The 17,444-nt window shown below is 54.7% G+C and overlaps 1 protein-coding gene across 3 annotated transcripts; it reads right to left on the bottom strand.

Annotated features, from left to right (window-relative positions):
- Positions 1 to 1,695: 1,695 nt before the first annotated feature.
- Positions 1,696 to 16,571, bottom strand: ETV3 (ETS variant transcription factor 3). 3 transcript variants are annotated; one of them, XM_045048665.1, is made up of 6 exons: positions 14,742 to 15,815; positions 14,543 to 14,598; positions 13,701 to 13,938; positions 12,344 to 12,459; positions 11,434 to 11,644; positions 6,085 to 6,406 (listed from the first exon to the last, which is right to left on the bottom strand). In XM_045048665.1, the coding sequence occupies exons 1-6, from the start codon at positions 14,765 to 14,767 to the stop codon at positions 6,259 to 6,261; spliced, it is 795 nt and encodes a 264-aa protein (XP_044904600.1). In that variant the 5' UTR covers positions 14,768 to 15,815; the 3' UTR covers positions 6,085 to 6,258. The 3 variants fall into 3 exon arrangements, with proteins under 3 accessions (XP_023103127.1, XP_023103128.1, XP_044904600.1); XM_023247359.2 differs by lacking the exons at positions 11,434 to 11,644; positions 14,742 to 15,815 and adding an exon at positions 16,434 to 16,571 and having other exon boundaries at positions 1,696 to 6,406; positions 14,543 to 14,601; XM_023247360.2 differs by lacking the exons at positions 11,434 to 11,644; positions 14,742 to 15,815 and adding an exon at positions 16,434 to 16,534 and having other exon boundaries at positions 1,696 to 6,406.
- Positions 16,572 to 17,444: the final 873 nt, after the last annotated feature.

The following is a 17,444-nucleotide window of genomic DNA, read 5'->3' as shown; positions in this document are numbered from 1 at the left end:
GGCCGGCACGGGGGCAACGGGACGCCTCGGGGGAGCCAGGGGAGGGCGGCGGCGTGCGAGTGGAATTCTGGGGGATGAGATGTCACCGGCCAGGGGTAGGGGGAGGAAAAGAGGGTGTCCTCGGTCAGCAGGGCCGAGAGGCTGAGCGCACGGGTGGGGCTCGCACGGGGGCCGCCACCAGTTAACAGCGCGACTCGGTGTCCCCTCGGCACGATGGGAGCTAGCGGCACCTGCCTCACAGGGTGTTTAAAGGAGCCGACGCCAGGAGGCCCGGCTCGGGCGACTGCTCTGCTTACAACGCAGGCTTTGTGCGGGGCTGCGCGTGGGACAGGGAGGTGACCGGGAGCCCGCCCACCTGAGGGGCTGAGCCCTCCCTTCCCCCTCCCGCCGCCTTGCCCCGCTCACCTCTCTCTCTGCTCGGCATCTAGCAATCCCACAGTTCTGTGCACGGAGGCGGCGACACAGGACGGATCGACCGGGTTCTGACCGGCTGCCTGGCTCCCAGCTCCGGGGTCTGCACGCACGCTCATTCCCAGCCTGACCGGGTTGCTTCCGGGCCTCGAGCAGCCACCTTCGTCACCGTCCCTTCCCCTGCTCTCCGTGGGCAGGGGTGCCAGCAGGCTCGGGGCGGGAGGGGGGCTCTCGAGGCCGGGACTGCCACGCTCGGCGGCCGGCCCCGACTCCTGTTGGACACGGGGTGTGGCCGCGGCCGGCCCGGGAGAACGTGAGCCCTCCAGGCCCCTCCTGAGACCTCCTGCGATCCGCCCTGGCTCTGCGGGCCAGCCTCGGCACCTCCTATGTCCGGGCCTTCCCTCCCGACCCACAGGACCCTCTCGCGGAAGTCAAACCCAACACCTGGCTGGGCTTCTGCGAACGTGGGGAGCTCTGGGGGGGGGGGGGGGCGACGAGATTACAGGGCGTGGCACCATCTTTCTCAGGCGGTGTGGCAGGACATTCGACATCCCACGGGCTCCCCTCCTGCCTCCGGACGGTCATCTTCCGCTGGCTTCCCCGGAACCGGAGCCAGCTTGCCGCGGAACCACAAGCTAACAAAACCGCCTTCACGGAGGTAACAACCGCAGCCACGGGGTTCACCCCTTCGCAGCGACCGCCATCCTGCGGGCTTTATGAGATCGTCGTGCGAGTCCCGCCGCCAACTGCAGAGCGCTCCTGTCCCTCTGGGAACGCGCGAGGGGTCACAGTCACGCTGCCCTCCTCGCAGCCGCTCAGCCAGGCTGCGTCTCCAGACTCGCCTCTCCCGGACGCTTCGTAGAAACGGAATCGCACAGCACAGCCCGCGGCCTACGGGGCCGGCTTCGCCGTGCACTTCTTCCCTTTTTTTAAAGTAAGCTTTAGGCCCGACGTGGGGCCTGAACTCGCGACCCCGAGATCAAGAACCGGAGGCTCCACCGGCGGAGCCGGCCGGCGCCCCTGCCACAGACTCTCACCGGACCCTCCAAACAATCCCGAGGTCAAAACTCCCCCCACGAACTCGTGTCCCCGGCGTCAGCTGCCCTTTGTCTGGCTGCCGCCGCTGCCGCCGGGGTTGCGACAGCCCCCGAGGCGGTTAAAAGACCTGCCCGGCACCGCGCCGGCACCCCGTGAGGACGCGTGGGGCAGGGAGGGTGAGCGGGCGCGGCTCGGCGAGTTCTCTGCCACGGCCGCCCCGGCGCGTCAACACCACCGACACCCCGCAGGCGTTACTTAAAAGTAGTTTTTTATTTAACTTTAATTTCTGAGGTAAAATACTTTTTCTCTTTCAACTTCCATAACAAAATACAGAGCTATCAGATACCCCTGGAAAAAATATGTATATTATACATATATTTCTATAACGTTACATCATATATATATATATAATATATATGCAAAAATTTGAAGACTTTATAGAAAGAGGAACGTCTGAAAGGCACTGCACGAGGGAGGCGGTTACTTCCACGTACGCACACACGCACGCTGGTTCTGCTGCAGCCGCGCCTAGAAGTCCTCCCCCGCGCGTGAGCGCCTCACTCCCAGATCCCTGCCTCGCAATTCTGTAACCCAAAGAACGCTTAGCTATGTCGGAACGAACGAGCCGCGACTCCCCCCACCCCACCGAAACGAGAAAGAGAACTGCTCACGAAAGAATGGGTCAAAAGTTTTCTTCTAAGCAAATTTAAAACGTATGTTCCGTGACCCTTTACAAGATAAGAAGTATAAACATAATTATGGAATAAATTAAAAAAAACCCAAAAAACAAGGGACGAACAGCCAACTGACTACCCGCTTGGTGAGAAGTGATGTACTTCAACTACTTTTTAATGCTTCGCAGGGTCTCTTGGCCCACAGAGGACTAGGGCGCGGCGTCTCCCTGTCGGCTGGCGAGCTGGGTTTAACGCAGTGCAGCTTGAAAACTGGGGTGAAGGGACCTGGTGGACCGCCTGCTACACACCTAGCCATCCTTTAAAAAAGGAGGAGGAGCTCAGCAGCGCCGGACGCCCTTGGGAGACCACTACCGTTCCCTCTGTAGTCAGAAAAGCAAACTGTTTGCATGAACAAGTTCTTGACTGATGAAATCCAAGATGTAGATCTGCAAAGTCTGAAAGGTTTGGCGCAGCAAAACGTGGGGGGAACGGGAGAAACGGGCCCGGTCTCGTCCCCCTTTCCCCGCCTGCTGCGGGACAGGGATGAAATGCGGCGCGGAGAGCTAGCACTGGCTTCGTGCCGGGCCAGGGCCAGGGAGACAGGTGCCTGCCGGAATGGGTCCCCTGGGGTGAGGAGGCACCTCCCACCCCACTGCCCCGGGAAATGTCGATGACTTCCCCATTCCCGGTCCCCTTCCTGAGCAAGTCTGGCTCTGTAGGAGGGCCCTTCCCGACGCCAGCCCGCGCACAGCGCAGATCAACCAACGATTTACCAGAGGAATGGCAGCCAAAGAAAACAGTAAACACCAAACAATTTCTTAAAGCCAAAAAACATTTCTCATGGAGTCGAACGTTTTTCGAGTGTGTTTTTTCAAGTGTAAAAGCGGTGACTTTTTGTTCACACAGAAGCAGCATCTAGGAATTAATTCTGGCACTTGGGTTCCAGGGGTTTCCAGGTATGCATCACGGATTTTCCTCCCTCTTATTTTAAAGGCCTCGAGTTTCTATTCCTGAGTTCATACCGACACGTGCTGGCCCCCCCCCTCTCATGGACAGGGAGGGGGGCCGGCCAGCCACCCTGGTTAGATTGGGCAATGCCACGCAGAGATCCTTCCTCCACCTGCCCGGGCTTGCTTTCTGATCCGAGGTAAGAGGTGCAGAGAAAGAAACGGACAAAAACATAACCAACCCCAAGGAGGCTGAACGGGGAGCCCTCTGCAGCCTGACCAAAGCCTGAGTTGATAGACCCCTCTCCTGAGCCCTTCCTAGGGAAAGACAAGTCACTATTTGGAAATCTCAACGAGGACACCTGCCAGAGAATAGCACGATGGACTCAAGACATCCCAAGCCACCTACCAACCCACTCACCTGCTCTGACCTTCCCCCGCCCCTCCCGCATGCACTCTTTTAAAAAAGACCCTCCCCCCTCCCGTTAAAAGACAACCTTTGAATGCTTCTTAGTATACAGTTTCCTCAGGCTAAGGTGCAGTCAGGGATTTCGCCACTTCCTAGACAGCGTCCCTGTGCCCGCTCCCTGCCTCCATCGGATAGGGAGTCATCTCCTCTCTCCCTGCCTCCTGGACGCCGGGAAGACGTGAGCCGGTCCGGCATCTCGGCACACCTCGCAGTTACGCGTGTGCGCACGCGGGTGGCTGTGGGTTCTCTCTGCCCCCAGTCAGGTCCCTCTCACTTCACGTAAGAGCAGTACTTTCCCGTTCCTTCGTGCCGAGGGAAGGGGATTCCCCATGGAGAAACCGCTCCTCGCCGTCTGTAAACTGGAGTCTCGGGACGGGGGGGGGGGGACGGCCAGCCTATCAGGAGGATTAGAACAATCTAGGGAAATGGGTACGCCAGGAACGGCACCACCACGACAGGACGGACACCAACTCCCGCGCTCCCCCCAGGCTCTTGGCATCTGGCCGCCTTCTGTGTCTCCGCCCGCCTCGCCCTTCAGTCTCCGCTGACATCCACTCGCACCCCGGCTACCTTCTGAATTTCCAGGTATCACCTGCCCCTGTCGCCCACAATCCCGCCGTCCTGCTTCCCGTCCCGGTGACGCTCAGGGGAACAACTAAATGCCACCTCGAAACTTAACCCTGTTTCGACGCTCCTGGCTTGTCTGCAAAGTTGTCCGTGCCCTTCTCTGGGCTTCTGCCGACAGACCCGTATCAGGTGAAAGTATGCTCATTGTTAAGGCTCGACTTAAGAAACAGCCAGAGAACCAGACGCAACGCAAAGGCATCTCCCACGTCGTGCTGCTCAGCGCGCCCATGGCCACGCTGCAGCCTGGCTCTCCAAACCCACCATGGAGAAGGAAAGATGAAGATCATTTTTGTATGTGTTTTGTTTTTAAAGGCATTGGGTTATGTCCTCCCGCCCTCTTCTTGCTTCCCTGAACCAGAGTTTACAGCTCCTCACGGCTCCTCACTACGGGAAGCAGGGGTAAGTCTGAGAAACCTGCAGTGGGGCCCCCGGCCCCACCCCTGTGGAACCCCCAACCCCCGCCTGTGACCGGCGCAAACGTCTCATGTTTCCTGCAAACGGTTTTTTTTTAAAAGCAAAGGAAAAAACGCCAAACAACAACAACAAAGGAAAAGAGGAAAAAAGCAACATCTGAACACGCCCCCCCGTCCCAGTAAGACAGGTTATCTCATTCCTCCCCTGAAATAATTATACAGAAACATCTCCGGCGACACCCATAGTATGAATGGGCTCTCCCCACTCACCCTCCTGATCACGCCCTATTCCCTTTTACGTGTATCTCTCAGAGCAAAAGAAATTCATTAATGGCTTTCCATATATAAATACAATAGAAAAGAAGTCTGGAACCTGAACTAGACGGGGCCAGGCGTAGCGAGGCCCCCGAGAGAGTTTGTCGGGAAGTGTGAGCCTCCCCAAGAAGCGGAGGCCCCTCCTCCTCTCAGTTCATCGACCTCCCCGCGTGCTACTCACCAGGGAAAGTGTTCATACCCCACCTAATTTACAACAGAAGATGCCCATCCCGTCCCCCAAACATAAAAATACAAGTCTATGCCCCTAGAATGATCAAACCAGTCTAACTCCCTCCCCCCACCCCCCACCCCCAATCTCGCTACATAAATACACGGACGCGTGTGACTAGAGTACAAACGGTCCCCGACCCCCCCGCCAGTTCTAGGCATCGGCGGCCGCGGCCAAGCCCCGGGGTCCCGGCCCCCTCCAGAGGGCCGCGCCGTTCTTACTGGGCTGGCGGGCTCCAGGGCCATCGTTCCAACGCCGCTTCAACCGGAGCTTGGGGGGCATCAGGGCGTCTTCTTTCTTCTCAGGCGCGTTGGGCTCTCTGCCAGGCCTGTCCTCACTGTCTTCAGCCACCTCTAGGGGCTCTTCGCTCGGGGTGCCGACGGGTGCGGAGGGCCAGACCGGCACAGCCGGGCGGGCAAAGAGGGTGCCCTTCTCCTCCTCCGTGGTCCTGCCCGGCACAGGGCCCTCTTCCTGGGAGCGCTCCTCCTCCCGCGCCAACTGCCCGAGGCTCTCCGGATCCTTGTCGGAGGCCGGCTCCACCTTAATTCTCGGGGGGACAGGAGCCACGGGGGGAGCAGGGACGGGGGCGGACTCCTCGCTGCTCTCCACCCTCTCCCGGTTCTTCCGCCCAGCTGGCGGGGGCTGCAGCTTGATGGAAAACTGGGCCGACTCCTCAGGATGCATCTGGCACTGCAGAGGCGGGACCACGAGGCCCGGGTAACGGGGGAATGTCCGCGGACTCAGGTGGTAGTTGAACACGGAGCAGGCTTGAGAATGAAGGTAGTGTTTCATTTCCTCAGGGTTGAAGGAGAAGCAGCCGCTGCCGGCGAAGGGGCTCAGGCCCGGGGACGGGCTGTAGGAGAAGATGGTGGGCGTCAGGGACAGGGCTGGGGAGATGGGGACGTTGAGAACGCCCCCACGGCCAGGGAGCGGAGAGACGGCGAAGGGGCTGTGGGGGTCAGGGTACATCCCGGGCCTGGTGAACAGAGGAAGCATGATGTCCGGCTTGCGTTTCTGATGGCCGATCCCTCCCGCACCGACGGCACTCCGCGAGGACAGGAGGTCCACGCCCCGGCGCCAGTCGGCGGCCGAGCCGTCGTCCAGCTCCGGCAGCTCCGCCTTTCTCTCGGCGCCGTTACCGGACTCCTGGCCAGAAGCGGCGAGGGAGCCGGCGGAGAACCGCCCGGGCTGCACGTCGCCCGTCGGAGAATGGGTGTCCAGAGGGGGGAAATGGAACCGGGAAGAGGCCGTCGGCACTGGTGGCGCACTCTGGGGGACCACACCTGTGGGGCGGAGGAGACAAAGGCCACTTTAGAGGACTGGTCACCCACCGCCGGCACGCTCAGCCTGATAAGCAGCACCCTGATAAGCAGCACGGCGGGGGGGGGGGGGGGGGGGTGTCTACAGCTCGTCACAGCAGGAAGCACGCGCTCTGCCCCCCCCCCCCCCCCCCCCAGCAGCTGCAGCTCAGCTTCCTCCCCAGGAGGCGGCTGCTGTGGGCTCCCCTAGCCTCCTGCCCGCCGGGCGTCCGAAATCACATTTCTTATTTGTCCTCCAACATCACGTCCACCACGGTGGGGACTCCCCGTTGTTTGCAACTAGATGTAATAAAGCAGCCGGGGGTCAACGGGTTCGTCGGGGCCCAGTCTGGGTCAGCGGGACGCACAGATGGGCACACGAGCCTTCTCCTCGGCGACTCAAACTACTGTGCGTGTATCACCTGTTGCAATTCTCAGCTTTGCAAAGAGTCTTTTTTTATTTTTATAAAAAAATGTACTGAGCCCCTCAGGTGCCCCTCTTTTTTACTTTCATAGTTTGGGCTGTATCAATAAAACAAGAGAGCAAATCAAACACAAACAAAACTGGAAAGGACATGTATGTAAAGCAATGCATTAAAAGCCCAAAGACTCTGCACCTCACATACAAGGTCACGAACAAGACCATATTTAAGAGCAAAAACAGCTTAAAAAAGAAAAGGCCACGTGTTTACTACGGTGAGTTGCTGTGGTAGATCCTTTGTCATTTCTGATACACAATCACTACGGAGATTCAAGTATTTTTTGCTGTCTGTAAATCTGTTTTCCTCTAACAAATTCCATATAACGCTCTCCGTTCCCATCCTGCTTTCAAGCACTGAAGAGGCTGGGAGAAAACGGAGGACCTACCACCCCCTCTCCCACGTCTGCCTGCTGGTACCGAAACTTTAACTGATGCAAAAACCAACACCACACTAAACATCAGCCTCAGAGGCCTGCGAGTTCTCAACTCCCCCCAAGGTCCTTCTATAAACAAGTCAGAGGAAAGGGATGCCATCTGAGGCCTCAGAGACCCTTTGGGCCCCTGGGAGGTACCAGTGGCTTCTATCAGTGATGATGTCAGGAGGGCTTTCTACACTCTTGAGGCAGAGATACGGGAGAAGGAAAAAATAAGAAAAGCCAAGTAAATGAAAGTACCAGACCAAGGAGAAGAAACAAGAGGGTGTAAGGCCTGGTGTGGTCGGAAAGCGCCCCCATCAGTTGCCCCCTTCCGTTGCTGACACAATGGGCCATCCTCAGCCAGGACTCTACAGGTGGCCGGGCTGTGCACTGTGGCTTTCTAGGCACACGCAACTGAGGAACTGTGCCAGAGTAGCATTTCCCAAACCGAAGTTCCGCGGAAATGGCTCCGTAGGGCCTTTTGCCCCTAAAGCCAGTAACTCAATCTTACAACTGGAAAAACTGGTAGATGACCTTGTATATACAATCCGAGTAGCATCAGGGTCGTCTCAGGCCAAAAGGATCTCTTCTACCAGCCTATTAGTGGCTAAAATTCTCTTTTGGACTCATTTGCGTCTTAATTTTGTATTAAGAGCACATGTACCGAAAAGCAAAAAAGCTGCTTCTATGTGTTCGGAAGGTGTGTTCTGGGGAGCGGCAGGGAGGGAGGAAGGTCCTGTCTCCTAGACAGTCTGTTTTTTTTTTTTTTTAAACTTCTACTTTCTTCTTCACACAGGCTAAGGTATGCTGATTTGCAGTAAGAACAGAGAACACACGTGCTGGGGCAGCACTATGGGCCCTCGCCTCCCACGCTGAGTAGCAGCAACACTTTTCTATGGGGTAGATGTGCTGAGAGAACAAATCTAAGATTTTGTTTGAAAAACTGAGCTTGCTGCTTAAAACACTGAATAACACTGCTTTAGAACAAGACCGCCTTCGAGGAGCCACTATGAAATCTGGGTGGCAAGGCTGGAAAATCTGGGTTTGAATCTCAGTTCTGGGGGCACCTGGGTGGCTCAGTCAGTTGAACGTCCGACTTCGACTCGGGGCCTGATCTCGCAGCTCATGAGTTCAAGCTCCCATCGGGCTCTGTGCTGATGGTGCACAGCCCGTTCTGGAAACTCTGTCTCCCTCTCTCTCTCTCAAAAATAAATACACATTAAAAAAAAATAAAAAAAGACACTGAATCTCAGTTCTGGCACCTTCTACCTTGTGACCTGTAACCAACTGGCTTTTAACCCCCTTTTGCAAAATGGAAATAACAAGACCGTTGCCTACTTTCAAACCCTCGCCCTACCACTTATTAGCTGTGTGACTCTGGATAATTTACTCATTTTTCTGTGCCTCAGTTTCCTTACCTGTAAAATGGATAGTAAAAGGACTAATCCTCATGTCATAAAAACTAAAGGGGTTGCAGCACCTGGGTGGCTCAGTCAGTTAAGTGTCTGACTCTTGATTTCAGCTCAGGTCATAATCTCACGGTTCGTGACATTGAGCTCCGAGTTGGGCTCTGTGTGGACAGCACAGAGCCTGCCTGGGATTCTGTCTCTCTCTGTCACTCCCTTATTTGCTCGCTATCTCGCAAAATAAATAAAAATAAAAAACTTTAAAAAAATAATAAGTAAAAGGTTTAATATTTTTATAAAGTCCTTAGGATAGTACTGGCACACAGCTAACTACGTTAACTATTTGTTACAACGAGTAATTTTTTACTACACAGTAATCATCGTTTAAAAATAAAAACTGTAAAAGACATGTAGTTTGATTACATACCATATGTTAGACAAGAGTATTAGAGCAATGTCTTATTTCCTGGGTGTGTTAATGTTATTGTGGTTGTGGAAGAGAAGGTCCTTGGACCTACGGGGGGAACATGGGAGAAATGTCGTGTTGTCTGCAACTTAACCTCAAAAAGACTCGTTGGTGAGTTTGAGCCCCACATCAGGCTCTGTGCTGACAGAGCCTTCTCTCTCTCAATCTCTCTTTCAAAAAATAAACTTAAAAAGGGGCGCCTGGGTGGCTCAGTCGGTTGAGCATCCGACTTCGCTCAGGTCACGATCTCACGGTCCGTGAGTTCGAGCCCTGCATCGGGCTCTGTGCTGAGGGCTCAGAGCCTGGAGCCTGCTTCAGATTCTGTGTCTCCCTCTCTCTCTGCCCCTCCCCCGTTCATGCTCTGTCTCTCTCTGTCTCAAAAATAAATAAATGTTAAAAAAAAAAATTTAAAAAAATAAATAAATAAACAAACTTAAAAAAAAAGAGAGAGAAAAAGCAAATGTGGCAACGACGTCGACCATTAGTGAATCTAGATGGAGGAATCACTGTTCTATTTTTTGCAATTTTTTTTCATAGGTTTAAAGTTTCCCAAAATAAAGAGAACTGTAAAAACCCAGGCTGGGGGTGGGGAGGCACAGAGTGAGAGCTCTCAAATCCCTCCTTGGAATGGCCGGTCCTGCCCACCCCCCACCCTGACAGGTAACCATTTTCACTAGTACCTTCTGCATCTTCCCAATGTTTCTTATGCAAAGACAGTAAACGTTAAAAAACACATATACGATAACGTATTTCATAGCACGCTTTCAAGATAAACATGAAATGCTGTACGTAGAAGTACTTCTGATGCCACCCACATGTTAAGCACCCTACCCTAAACTGTCAACAGCGAGGACTGCCAGGAAGGGAAAAGAGCGCTCACTTTGCTTTTCACTCTAAGTTTCTGTATTATTTGGGTATGTTACCATCAGCATCTACTGTTTCCTAAAAGCACACACATATCGCCACCATCTGGACATGACCCGTCTGACCTCCAGAATCAAAATCCACAGGGCTCTGCTACGGAGAGTGCTTATCACATTTCACACCGTTACTCCGAATTGTGCTAGACCTCATATATCTGATCTCTCCCGCTAAATTTTAAGTTCCTTGAGGGAAAGAACTCCTCCATAATCTTTTCTTTTTGTCTTCAGGACTTAACACGTTATCTGTTGAGCAAACGAATGAATCCCAATTTGGGGGAGGAAAGTATGACCTATTAATAAACAAGAGTGAGTGTCAATAGCTCAGTCTCTCAGGAATTGTTTCCTGAGAAACTGTTCAACAACTCTGTACAATAACTCTACTCAACCTGCCCTCATCAATCTCTGACTTTGCCGTCATCCGTCATTTTATCATCTGTAAGATGTGAATCTGGAGATGTATAGTTTAGTAGGCTGGGAGAGTTAAATGACAGAATTCATAAACACACCCAGCAGAAGTACCTCCATTAAGCAGTTGTTCAATAAATGTTACATTTCCCCGTCATCATAAAAGTTAAACCTGAAACAACATTTGGTCTGGGTAAAAGTCCTTTATGAACCGATGACTCCAGTTCTTTGGAGTTATCTGTACCCAGGACGTATGCAACCAAGTGGTATACACAAACAAAATGTATACTCTTTTCCTTTCCCTGTGACTTTTCATTCGATCAGGGTCCTGAGCTTAGTTAAGGATCAAGGTTGGTCCGATTGCTTTCATCAGGGACAATAGGCTGTGCTAGGCCAGTACTGTTGGGCTAGCACACCAGAGACTTCACAGAGTGAGGGGCCCGATTTTCCTGCCCCGGAAAAGCATATAACTCCCAAGGGCTAATGGATGTGTCCCATTCCAGGCTCTTCAAGTGGCTGGCTGGACTTCAGGGTTTTCAATAGGAAAAAATGGGTCCAAACAAAAGCAGTGAACCTTTTTTCAGGCAGGAGGTATGGGACACCAACATTTTCTTCAAAATTGTTGGTGTACTACCCATCCATAGTCTCAATTCCCTTAGGTACGCAGAAGGGGACACGAGCGAAAACAGAGGAAACAAGATTCCAGCGTCTAGAATAGGTCTGATTTCCTAACACCTCTCCCTCAGGCACAAGGAAAGAAAACAGGTTGTAATTAGAGAGATGCATTCCAATACCACTTTTTTTTTTTCAAGCGCATGCCCCAGGGATAGGAGGGAGTGGCTACAGGAGAGACAGGACTTTACCGATAGGAGAGTCAAGCTAAAACTGCCCTAACTTGTTGTGTGTAGTAATTACCTATCTACAATGGATCTCAGCAGTATGTTCTCCCGGCCACACCCCCGCTCTGACTTTTCAAGTTTCTTCCAACTTTTCTCTGAGAACTCAGAATCTGCAGAATTACAATCAGATTGCTTTGCCTTAACACACAACTCCACAAAAACAGTATCGATGGGCTGGTCAGAAACTAAATACAATCTGTTTTCTTGGACAGGGATAAGACTTCCATCTGAAACAAAACAGAAGCAAACCGGTTCTAAGAGGGTGCCTTCTGCACGGGCAGAGGCAGACCTCAACTCTTCGTGAGGAGCGGTGATGGAAAGCGGTTAGAGGAGAGTCTAGAGGGAGCCTTGCTGCACGTAAGAGGAAAGAAGGTCAAACAACCCCAGATCTTAGTCTCTGAGGAGTTGCTAGTGCAGATCAAAGACCCTGCTTTTCACTGCAAACATATGAACCTCCCCTTCTGTGATTAAGGATGCTGTGGTTTTGATGATATTCACTCGATAAGGGAGAGCTTGGTAGTTTCACAGAAAATCGGAAGTGTTTGTAGAAACAGGCCCTCGTCTATGAAAGAGCCTCTGGGCAGGGTGTTAACACTCCGAGTTCTGACCTGAAAGATGAACACAGACCTGTGGAACATAGTTCCTAAAGAAGACAGAGCAAGACTATCTGGGAGATACAAATAACACGTAGAAAAGGGAACCAAAGACACAACTAAACACACCTCTTCTGAGGCTGCAGAGGCTGTCACTCCCTGCACGGGACAAATAGGGAAACCTGAACGAGACCGTGGAGGCAATCCACCTGACTTCAGCACTTCTAAAAATCCTTCAACATGCCAGGTCTTAGACTTGGGCTTTTAAAATCCTTTCTCAATTCAAAATTCATCCCCCCCGCCCCCTGCCCTCCAGAACAGTCTGCTTCTTACCACTTGACCGGATGTTGATGAATGGGTAGTTAGGCATCACCAGCTTGTTGAAGTTAAATTTATAAGTAAATCTTTTCCCTTTTGTTTTATGAAGGATCCTCTTGTTATAATAGTATCTGTAAAAATAGGAATACGTGTCAATTTAGCTTCTAGCTACTGAGAGTTCTTGATACACTTAGGTAACCACCGAGACAAACGGTTCTTGCTCTAAATTACATGGAAACATCACTATCCTTCCGCAGCCTGGCCTGAAGGTTAGGGCTGGGAGACCTAAGAGCTTCCACTTCCCATTCCGTTTTCAAACTAGGTTCTAGTGTCTGGCCAGGGCTTTACAAAGACAATCGCACTCTCAGATCCTGAACACCTATCCCAGCCCCAGCCACCTTTTTGTCGTCCATCGCTCTACACTTTCAGTTCCATTCTCTGTTTCCTTCCTATCCCACTGTATGTCGCCGCCTTGCCCAGGTGGGGGCAGACTAGTCTCTTGGAGACCTGATAAGGCTAGTCTGGAGACCTGAGCGCAAAGCGCAGACACAGAAACGCAGAACCGTTTGATGATGGCAGGTCAAACAGTCGTGTACCCTGATCGGGGAAACAGCTGTCGGCCTGGCCTGCCTCATTTTCACGAGGATGAGAGCGGCTCCAGCACAGCTGCCGCAGATTTGACGCTCAGGGTAGCCAAGAAGGAAGAGAGGCAGGGGCTTCAACGGACCCGGGGCCTCTGGCATCGCATCTATTCAGCAGCAGGGGTCATAACCTACCTTCTGGCCCCTGGAGGGCTAACGGGTTATGAAATGTAAAAACTGACAAGGGGAGAAAAAAAGAACCCAAGAAACCTTGAAGTGGTCAATCTTTAGACCTGCTGGAGCGACCTCTGGACCGACAACGGAGCTCCCAGATATGGCTGCTGAAAGGTGAGGTCACTGCCATCCAGCGAACCCTCCTCCCGTGTGCTTGCCTCACTTTTCTGTTTCTTCTAGGAAAGCCTAAAGAGAGAAAGTCTAACCAACCTCTAACAGGGAAGTCTAAACTCATCCTTTGGATTCTAAGTGAGCTCCAATCCATGTTTCACCACACACCCTCGCCCACTGCAGAGCGGACTCGGTTGTCTGTCAGGATCCGATGCCAACCACGCTGGAATCCCTCCTACATATGACCAAAGATATGCCTTTCCCTCCTGTGCCTGTGCTACTCAGATCCAGAAGCGCTTATACTCCCACTTTAAAGCCACACGTTGCTATTCAGTTCGATAGAGCAGTCTCTTACCACCTGATACCCTTTCCATCCAACATTCACCCAACTGCTTCGTCTCCTTCCAATCTCTTAAAACCGTGGATCTGGGAATCCTTTCCCTCACCTGAGGGCCCGGCTCAGCTTGTCGTAATTCATCTGTGGTTTGCACTTCCTGCGGCCCCAGAGGCGGGCCACCTCGTCCGGGTCCTTGATGACAAACTCGCCGTACTCCCCCTGCTGCCAGGCGATGACGTGGCGGAACTCTTCCTTCTGCAGCAGCTCCAGGATGAAGTGCCACAGCTGGATCTGCCGGGAGCCCGGGGACGACTCTGTTTTGTAGGCCCAGTCGGGAAACTGATACCCTTTAATGTGAAAAGGGCAAGATCAAGGTAGTCAGGAGTCGGGCACACACCTATCGGTATCCCCGACCTCGCACCCCGACGCTCAGAATCTCAGGAGTGCTGTGCAAACATGCCATAAACACCCCCTCGGTCAGCTGGGGCTGACACAACAGGGGAGGGGAGAGCAAAGGCGCGTCACCTTCCCTGGGGCAATCATCTGGTCTGCTAGAGCCGCCGGACGGCGCACCAACCTGTCGCCCTTTCCTACGCTACTAAATCTCACACCTACTTTCCACGAGGGCATGAGAGTTCCAACAGAAACAAACGGGAAAGACAAACTAACGTTTTAGGAAAATAGAGCTGAAAGACCCCTTACCCTGCCCCCTCCCCCAGGGTGGAGCTGTGTCTCCAACAGGGAGGAGACTCAAGCCCGGGATAAAGGTGTGGTGACCAGACACGTTAAATATACTTTCATAAGAAACAAGCCCACAACTGTGCTGGCGGTATCCACCCAGTCAGGCCGTCTGGTCACAGCCTGACATCTGTGAACAGAGCCCCAGTGGAGAGAAAAGGAACCCCGGGAGGAACGTTCCAGGTACATCAGAGATGATTAACTTCTGCTCACCTCCACCTCCTTCTGGCTTTTCCACGATGCTACAGCCCGCTTTCATTTTCACCCTCCTGCTGAGAGACACAAGCCACATCAATTACTTTAAGGTGCTATTTGTTTATTATCCTCCCAACGTTTTCCGGCACAGCCTTTTCCCCACCTTCCTTCCCTGTCTTCCCTCCTTATGTAACCCGCTTTCTTTCGAATAGGTCACCTCCAAACTGCTAATCCCCAAGTCATCGAATGATGGTCCTCCGGTCATCAGCTTCAAAGGCCATAATTACCTCTCACCTGACTTCAAACCACAAAGTACAAACACTGTCTTTAGTATTTGCTTTCTTCCCCCAGACCGGCCCTTCAGATGTTAAAAAAAAAAAAAAAGGAAGAGTGCCGTGAAATGGGTCCAGAGAGGCAGCCAAAACAAGCCAAACCGTTCTCTTCGATTACCAGACAGGCCCAGATGCCAAGACACACATGCCTGAGTTCACCCAGATGTACCAGTTTAAAAGGGTGAAAAAATCCAAGTCCCTGTGCCACTCAAGAAAACATCTGATTTTGATTTATTTCGAATTATATGAGAAGGAAACTCCTCCCAGTCGGAGGCTGCCCCCTCCTTCTTGAAAAACACCGTGGGATACAGGAAGTAAACACACCACATGTACAGTTACGTTACTTGGAGAAGTATTTTTACATCTTCTCCCTTTAACGGGGAGGGGAGAAGGCGGGCATTTCTGAGAAGCTTCTGTTGGGGAGGTGGAGGAGTCTGGCTGATCTGAACTCATTCCACCCAGACTTACAGCTCCTCGATAAGTTTCCTGTTCCTGGCAGCAAGCAGCTTTGTGTCAGTCAACCCTTTAGCAAAAAGGAGGGAGGGGTGAAGCTGCCTCAGGGAGATGCGGGCAGGAGGGGGCAGGGCCACACTCTCGGTTCCCCAGGGTGGATGACAGGGCCGCAGCACCCACATCAACAAGAGCGCTCAAGGCCGGAATGTAGGTGCCTCAATGGCCTCAGGGTGGGGTGGGGTGGGGTGGGGGCGAGTTCCTGATCTTGGAAATTTCATCTAACCAGAATTCCTCTAGATCCTTCGAGCTCTTTTTTCTCACCATATACGTTAGGATAATCAGTTAAGTTTCAGGCTATAAAACGACCAGGGAACGAGGGCGACAGAAACACCCCAAAGGAAGGAGAAAACAGACACAAACACAGACACGCAGTCCCACACACAAGATACACAATAACAAGGCCTCAGAGCTCAGAGGCCAGCGCTTCCTCTCCGGGCTGCTCCCATCTCCGCGACCGCGACGGAGGAAAAACACTGCTCTCCGCCGCTCCAGGAAGCTGCCCCGGACTCTGAGCCCCGGATCGCTCCGTCGGAACGCGGGGCCCTCATTCTGCCGCAGGAATGCCCTCCAACCGCAAGACTCGGGGGTGCAAGTCCCGCCGCGGCAAGGACCTGGCCAGGAACCTTCCTCCCGACCCCCCGGCTCCCCGATCGCCCCCTCGCAGGAGCCCGGAGACGCCTCTCCCTGCCGCCCACAGAGTCCCCGCGAGGCCGCTCGTCGCCCGTCGGCAACCTCCCCGGGCCCTCGCCCTTCCACAGCTCGCGGCCCGCCGGGGAGGGCGAGGCGCGCCGAGGCCGGCGCTGCGGCTCCGCGGTTGCGGGGTCCCGGCCCCCGGAGCCTGTCTCCCTCCTGCCTCCGGCCAAGCCGGCCTCGCCCCGGGGCCCCGCGGAGCCACCACACGAACGCGCTCCGGCTCCCCTCACACCCCGGGGCCCTGCCGCCCCCGCGCTGCCGGCGGCCCGGCCGGGCCTGTGCGTGGCCCGCTGGGCGGCCCGACCCCGGGGATGCCGCCCGCGAGGCTCCGGGTCGGCCCGCCGAGGCCCGGCGACGAGGCCGGGGCTCACCTCTCCCCGGCGCGGCCCGTCTTCGCTCCGGTCTCCTCCGCGGCGTCTCCGGCTCCTCCTCATCCACCCCAGCAGGAAGTGACCTCGGCGGCCGCTGTCGTCACTTCCGCTCAGGGCAGGGGGCGGGAAACGGGGCGGTGCCGTCGGCCGGGCTCCCCGCCTGGGCCGCGCCCCCGTCCTTCTCGTCTCCGCAGACGCCGACTTCCGCCGCGGCCGTCGCCCCGCCCCCGCGCGCTCCCCCTCCCGGGCGCCGCGCCGCGTCACGCCGCGGGGACACGTCACGCACGCTGGCGGGGGGCGGGGTGGCGCGGGCGGGCCGGGCGAGCCGCGCGAGGGGGCGGGCCGGGCTCGGCCGTTGCGGCGGGGGGGGGGGGGCGTGCGGCAGATCCCCCGCGAGAGCCGGGGCGCCCTGCCCGCCGAGGGGCCTCTCCGAGCCCGGGGGAGGGTCGCCGCGGGGACCTTAGGGGCGGGCCGCGTCCGGTCCTGCTGTCCGGAGCCCGCTGGCTCGCCTCCTCCCTCGGTCGTTCTTGTCGCAGGGATAGATCGCCGTGCGGGGCCTCGGGCAGGTGGACCCCGCCTCCCCCAGCCGCGCGCGGGTGCGGGCCTGTGTCACCGGGGAGGTGGGCGGTCGGGAAGGGAGGAGGAAGGCCGAATAAGAGCGGCAGCCCCGGAGGAGGGACCCGGGACTGAAGGGGAGTTGATCGGCGTGTGGGGTCAGAAGAGGGCACTTCGTGTTGTCCTGGTGTTCCCCTGGTGCCTTGACATACCCAGGCCACAGACGCGTGGGGACGTCAGCATCCCGTGTTGGAAAAGGTGGCTTCCACTTGTGAATTTGCCACTAGCCATTCTCTAGCTGTTGATCGATTAACTGGACCTCAGGTTGCCTTTTTTGTTTAAAAAAGAAAGGATGGGGCACCTGGGTGGCTCAGTGGGTTGAGCTTCTGTCTCTTGATTTCGGCTCAGGTCAGCCCCGGTCCCGCTCCGTGCGCGGCGTGGAGGCTGCTGAAGAGT

The sequence above is a fragment of the Felis catus genome, chromosome F1 (assembly GCF_018350175.1).
Source record: "Felis catus isolate Fca126 chromosome F1, F.catus_Fca126_mat1.0, whole genome shotgun sequence".
Lineage (NCBI taxonomy): Eukaryota > Metazoa > Chordata > Mammalia > Carnivora > Felidae > Felis > Felis catus.
This window is presented reverse-complemented; position numbering and strand designations above follow the sequence as displayed.

Bases quoted from the DNA above. Each gene is read 5' to 3' on its own strand.
- ETV3 (XM_023247359.2), bottom strand. From the start codon at position 14,588: ATGAAAGCGGGCTGTAGCATCGTGGAAAAGCCAGAAGGAGGTGGAG. The intron at 12,460-13,700 runs GTGAGGGAAAGG...CTATTTTTACAG, and splicing joins AAGCTGAGCCGGGCCCTCAG to ATACTATTATAACAAGAGGA. The intron at 6,407-12,343 runs GTAAGAAGCAGA...TCCGCCCCACAG, and splicing joins CATCAACATCCGGTCAAGTG to GTGTGGTCCCCCAGAGTGCG.